At 40.4% G+C, this 6,730-nt stretch overlaps 1 protein-coding gene across 1 annotated transcript; it reads right to left on the reverse strand.

Moving 5' to 3' along the window:
- Positions 1 to 499: 499 nt before the first annotated feature.
- LOC128594192 (olfactory receptor 2H2) lies at positions 500 to 1,550 on the reverse strand. Its single transcript, XM_053602777.1, has one exon. It carries the CDS (start codon positions 1,513 to 1,515, stop codon positions 565 to 567), a length of 951 nt encoding a protein of 316 aa, XP_053458752.1. The 5' UTR covers positions 1,516 to 1,550; the 3' UTR covers positions 500 to 564.
- Between the last annotated feature and the right edge of the window lie 5,180 nt (positions 1,551 to 6,730).

The raw sequence follows: 6,730 nt of genomic DNA on the forward strand, positions 1-6,730 counted from the left end.
TTTCTCCCCAAGGCTCTGTTCAGACCTAAAGACAATGACTGGGGTATGTGGTTATGGTGTAAAAACAACAGCATGTATTCATGTATTTGAGCATTGCCTGACCGGAAAGCCAGCAGACCTGGCTTTTAGTTCTAATACTGTGTGTCCTTGGGTGAATTTCTGAACTTATCTGGGTTTCAGCTTCTCCCTCTCCCTGGCTGTTATTTGGGAAATGAAATAAAAGGACAATGCAAAACGGACATATAGGAAAGTGGAAAAAACGTAAGAGAGAAGCAAAGAAGATAACTGTAGGAATTAGAATTGGAGGTGAATAGTGATGGAGTGACAAGGGAGGGGAACTATTAAAAAATAGAGAAAAGAAGAGATATTAAATTTGATTCATCTTTTCTTACAAAGGTACTTCGCTCCATTTACTATATTCTCAGTCTCTACCTCTCTCACACACACATACAGAGCTGGCGATCATCTATTGCTGTGCTATGATGGATTTGAGGAAGACAGAGGGTGGGTAATTTAAACTTCCTCATAAAAGCATGTAGAATCTCTTCTCAATTTTAAAGCACATTAAGCCGCTCTCCCTAAGTTTTCCTGGGAGTGCCTGTCTTTCCCCAGCAACCTCCTGAAGGCACTCTTTACCTCTTTGTTCCTCAGAGTGTATATGAGAGGGTTAAGTGAAGGCGTCCCCACTGCATAGAAGAGACCAAAGAACTTGCCCCTCTCTTGGGCATAGGGGTTTTTGGGCTGGAGGTAGACAGCAATGACTGAGCTGTAGAAGAGGATGACAACCATGAGATGGGAGGAGCAGGTTCCAAAAGCTTTCCTCCTTCCTTTTGCAGAGTTAATCCTTAGCACTGCCTGGGCAATGGCACCATAAGAGGCAAGGATGAGGCTGAGGGGCACAATCAAGATTAGGACACTGGCAACAGCCATTTGGATCTCATTGTAGAAGGTGTCTGCACAGGAGAGTCGAATTAGAGCTGGGACTTCGCAGACAAAATCATCCACTTGCCGGTGGGGGCAGAAGGGCAGGCGGAGGGTGGATGGTGTCTGAACTACTGACTCCACCAGCCCAATAGCCCAGGAGACAGATGCCAGCTGCCAGCACAGGCGGGGATGGATGATGGTGGCATAGTGCAGGGGTTGGCAGACAGCCACATAGCGGTCAAAGGCCATCACTGAAAGGAGGATGCACTCAGTGGTCCCCAGGGACAGGAAGATGAAGAGCTGCACAGAGCAGCCCAGGAAGCTGATGGTCTTTGGGCCCCAGAGGTTGACCAGCATCTGGGGGACACAACTTGTGGTGAAGCAGAGGTCCAAGAAGGAGAGGTTGGAGAGGAAAAAGTACATTGGAGAGTGGAGCTTGGGGTCTAGCACAGACAGCAGGATGATGAGTGTGTTGCCCAGCAGGGTCAGGAGGTAGGCAGTTAAGACAACCAGGAAGAGAATCTTTTCCATCCCTGGATGTTCAGAGAAGCCCAGAAGGAGGAAGCCCTCTGGGGAGCTTTGATTGCCCATGGCCTGTTTTTGTCTGGACCTGGAGGGATGAGGCTGTTAGACTAGTGTGGTTCAACCTGTCCTATCAAGACTCACCTGGGTGCTGTGAGGTCACAGCAAGAGGACGTTTCTCTTCTCCTCTCTCAGCCTCTTTCCCCAGTCACTCCTTTTCTTCCCCTGTTCCTCCTGGTCGAACATTGTCTAGTGGGAGTGAGGAGTAGTCTAGGGCTGTGAATAAGCTGGACAATGGACGGAGCCTCACATTACTGGTACCTCTGCCTTCCTGGGTGAGGGCAAAGGAGGCTCACATAAAACATGAATTAGCTAATTAGTTTTTGTTAATTCAGCAAACATTTATGGAGCACCTTTTATATGTTCTGAGCACTGTGCTACTATTGAATTTTCCACTTACTATGTTGAAGGAATTATAAAAAATTTGTGTTGAGTGAATTTCCTGATTGTAAATATTACTGTGGAATTGGTCTTGTTTTCTAGTGGTCAGCATGAATCTTTCACATCCTATCTACTTAACACTGTTGCAAGGGATTTGACCAGTGATAGAAAATGTGGGCTGTGGAGATTTTTCCCCTCAGTGAAATGAATCAATCCCCAGAGAGATCAATTAGGTAATGCAGGTCTTTAAAAGAATATTCTGATTTATTAAGCAAAAACCAAATGTTTTCTGTGCAAATGAAAATTTTCAACTTTCCGTTGGGTGTAATGTGGAAAAATAAGAAAAAGTATAGTGTCAGTCACAGAATGATTATTGTCTGGTTTAAGAACTGCCAAAATTATTGAAGAATTGAGGCTTCGAAATGGAAAGCAGAAATAGATTTATGTTTCCTTTTTCATATGTGATGAAATTTAGTAGTAAAAGTATATCATGTTGAGTCTGGGACCTTAAGTTTTGATTTTGTGTAATGCTTGGTTAATTTCATTCAGATGAAATTAAAAACCTTTTATTTTGAAGTACGTTCAAGCTTGCAGAAAAATTGCAAGAGTAGTTCCAAGGACTTATAACCTATATAACCCTTATCAAGATTCCTTGATTGTTAGTATTTTTGCTCCTTTGCATGATCATTCTCTATGTATTGAGAGGACTACATATTCATTTTCATTCTGAGTCATTTGGGACTAAGTTGTGTACATTATACCCCTTTACTCCTGAGTATTTCAGTATGCATTTGCTGCAACAAAATGGTCACTTAAATTAACACTGTAAAAGAATCAAAATAAAGAAACTTAAAATTGATACAATACTGTTATTTAATGCATAGTTCATATTCCTATTTTGTCAATTTTCCCAATAATTTTTTTTTTTTTTTTTTTGAGATAGAGTCTCACTTTGTTGCCCTTGGTAGAGTGCCATGGGGTCATGGCTCACATCACAGCAACCTCAAACTCTTGGCCTCAGCCTTCCGTGTAGCTGGGACTATAGGCGCCCAACACAATGTCCAGCTGTTTTTAGAGATGAGGTCTCACTTTGGCTTAAGCTGGTCTTGAACTTGTAAGCTCAGGTGGATACCTGGCTTGGCCTCTCAGAGTGCTAGGATTACAGGTGTGAGCCATCGTCCCTGGCCCCAATAATGTTATTTGTTGAAATATTTTTTGTCATGCAGGATCCAGCCAAAGTTCACATATTGTACTTAGGTATTAGGTCTGGCTCTGTTCTTTATAGCAGCCTATTTCAGAACTAAGGGATTTACTTCAAAATATTGGACAATGTGGTTAGTCCATACAGAGGAGTTACCAGCTAGAAGAAAGAGTGGTCTCATGCTTTTGAAAAACCCCAGGGAGCACATTGAACATCATCAAAAGGCCCTAAGAATTGAAGGCAAATAAGGAAAAAATATTTGGTAAGTGAGAGATAGATCTATAGAGAAAAGGAGCAGTGAGGCTGGGTGAATTAGGAATGCTTCCTGGAGGAGGTGACCATATTGTTGTGAAAGACAGGAGAGCTGGGGTGTAGGGGGCCCACTTAGAGGTGAGTGGGAGGTGGCAGCTACTTCCATAATCGAAAGGCAGGAACTGGGCGAATTGGTGGGGCAATGTCGTCAGAGGTTACAGGTTGGCAGTAACATCCCCCATTACAGTATCTCTTTAAGTGTTTAAATCCACATCTCATCCCTTTGTTTGTATCTTTCTTCCCCTTTCCTTTCTTTGTTCTTGCCACTTTGAAAATGAAGATTTTTCTCTTTTAAAAAATATTATGTTTATTGCAGCCCAATTCAGAATAGCTAAGTCATGGAAAAAGCCCAAGTGCCCATCGATCCACGGATGGATTAATAAATTGTGGTATATGTACACCATGGAATACTATGCAGCCTTAAAGAAAGATGGAGACTTTACCTCTTTCATGTTTACATGAATGGAGCTGGAACATATTCTTCTTAGTAAAGTATCTCAAGAATGGAAGAAAAAGTACCCAATGTACTCAGCCCTATTATGAAACTAATTTGGGGCTCTCACATGAAAGCTATAACCCAGTTACAACTTAACAATAGGGGGAAGTGGGAAAGGGGGTGCGTGGGTAAAGGGAGGGGGATCGGTGGGATCACACCTGTGGTGCATCTTACAGGGGTATTTGCGAAACTTGGTAGATGTAGAATGTAAAGGTTTTGGCACAGTAACTGAGATAACGCCGGAAAGGCTATGTTAACCACTGTGATAAAAATGTGTCAAATGGTCTATAAAGCGAGTGTATGATGCCCCATGATCATATCAATGTATACAGTTATGATTTAATAAAAAAAAGAGAAAAAATATTATTAAATATTTCAACAACAGACTATTTAAATATTAAAAGTCTTCTGTGTGTCCCCTGTAATCATACCTACTTCCTACCCTTGAAGAGACAATCACTGTTATTATTTTTTTAAGATTATTTATTTTTATTCCTTGTTTTATTTACTTATTTACTTATTTAATTTATTTCAATAGATTTAGGGGGTGTGAGTATAGTGTACATTGTACCTGAAAGTTAATTTTTGATCCCTCACCCTCCTCCTAACCTCTCCCCTTTAGAGTCTATGCAGTCCATTATACCACTCATATGACCATGTATACCCATCATTTAGCTCCCACTTATAAGTGAGTACATGTGGTATTTGTTTTTCCATTCCTGAGATACTTTACTTAGGATAATGGCTTCCAGTTCCATCCAAGTGTGGCAAAAGACATTATTTCATTCATTTTTCTGGCTGAATAGTATCCTATGGCACACAGCACATTTTCTTTATTTGCTCATTTGTATATGGGCACTTAGGTTGATTCCATATCTTTGCAACAGTGAGTTGTGCTGCAATCAGCACATGTGTGCATGTTGTCTTTTTGATATAATGACTACTTTTGTTATTATTATTAATAAGTAATTCCAATATTGTCTTACAGCATCACATCCTTAGTGCTGCTAAAAGTAGTCAACTTCTTCTTGCTCATCCATCAGCTATTATTCCAGTGCTCTTTCTGCATCTCTCTTACTTATACTCCTGGTAACTTACTGTCTCACTCGGTTACTTCTCAATCTCTTTAATTTTCATCATTTTTGACTCTCTTTCTGTTCTCTCTTGTTCTAGGTCTCAGAATATTTCTTTTTCTTCACATTTTCCTGTTTTTTTTTTTAAATTTTTTATTGGACACCAACAGAGGTCAAGTACCACTTTACCCTCCTCCCTTAAATCCATATTCATGGATGTATTTGTTTCTTTATTGACCACCAATGACCTGGTTATATACTAGGTACTAGAAGGGAATGAAATATCAATTATGCTCTTCTATCCAGTAGTGATAAGCATGGTATTAAATTAGAAATTACCATCTGTTGGGTGCTTCCTAGACACCAGACACTGGGTGAAACATTTCCTGAATACCTGGTTCTCACAACAACTCTTTAAGTTAGTTAGTATTGCTTCCTTACAGAAGAAACACTCTCAGAGAAGTTAAATAACTTAACAAGTCACCGAGCCAATAAAGGCCTGGACCTGGATTCCAAATCTGGTGTCCCTGGTGGCCTCACTACTGAGGACATGTGGACATTGATGGGCTGGTAGGAGAAGAATAAACTTATAACTTACCAGCAATCAAGTTAGAAGGTCCTCATTGCCTTGGTGATAGAGCTTTTCTATGACAAGGAGCTTCTAGACGGGATGGAGCCTCTATTTGATTCTCACAATGAGAACTAAAAGCAAACTGAGGACAGTTGGGTGCTTTTGAAAAAAAACTGGAGGTTAGAGATCAAGTAATAATACTGATTGCTAATGTCACTGCCACACTTTTCAAAGCACTTCACAGCACCTATATGAACTGGATACTATTACTATATTCTATCTCTGTTTTCAGATGAATAAACTGAAATATAGACATGTTAAATAGTTTGCTTGGAATTGCTTAGCCAGAGCTGAGACTTCAGCTGAGCTGAAGAGTGAGCTGGCTCTAGAGTTATGCACTCACCATATCCCACTATCCTCTTTCTGATGGACATGGGAGGCCGGAGGTTGCTGTTAGCCAACAACCTTTCTTCCTGAGTCCAATTGAGTTGACTTCTCTTTTAGGGGTACTGGAGGTAAAAAGGGAAGTGTGGTGAAGTGATGCAAGGAGGGATCCCAGGACTCACATCCCATGGAGAGAAATGACTCATTAATTCTGCCTAGACTCTGGGGCCTTACAGTTCACAGACAATTAGTCCCAGGTGCTAATGATGGTTAAGAAGAGAGAAGAGGATCCAGGGGAAACTTGCCAGCAGGGCTCTCCCTGTGCTAAAGTAAAAGGGTCACCCTCTGCTCTCAGTGTCATTGGGGAGTACAGGGCATTGTTTTGTCATTGGTGGCAGTGAGTGTCATCCTTTCTCTCGACTCATTTAAACCCTTTTAATAATTTATTATAATTTCTTTCTTCATGAAATGAGGATATAATTTATATATGATAAAATGCAGAGATTTTAAGCATACAGTTTGATGAAATTTGATAACCTCAATACAGAATATTTTCCCCACCTACAACCTTCCCCTTGCTCTTTCCTCGAAACCCACCTTGCCATTCCTTCCCAGAGCCCACTGCTGTTATAATTTTTTTATCACCATAGTATAGTTTTGCCCCTTCTAGGACACTATACAAACTCCTTTGAGTCAGGACTCTTTCATTAGGAATAATTCATCTGTGTTGTTTCATATATCAGTAGCTCATTTCTGTTTTATTTATTTATTTATTTATTTATTTTTTATTTATTTTTTTTTTTTGC

The sequence above is a fragment of the Nycticebus coucang genome, chromosome 9, assembly GCF_027406575.1.
Source record: "Nycticebus coucang isolate mNycCou1 chromosome 9, mNycCou1.pri, whole genome shotgun sequence".
In the NCBI taxonomy this organism is placed as follows: domain Eukaryota; kingdom Metazoa; phylum Chordata; class Mammalia; order Primates; family Lorisidae; genus Nycticebus; species Nycticebus coucang.

What these genes read in the sequence shown, in the direction of transcription:
- LOC128594192 (XM_053602777.1), bottom strand. Translation starts at nt 1,515, where the DNA reads ATGGGCAATCAAAGCTCCCCAGAGGGCTTCCTCCTTCTGGGCTTCTCT.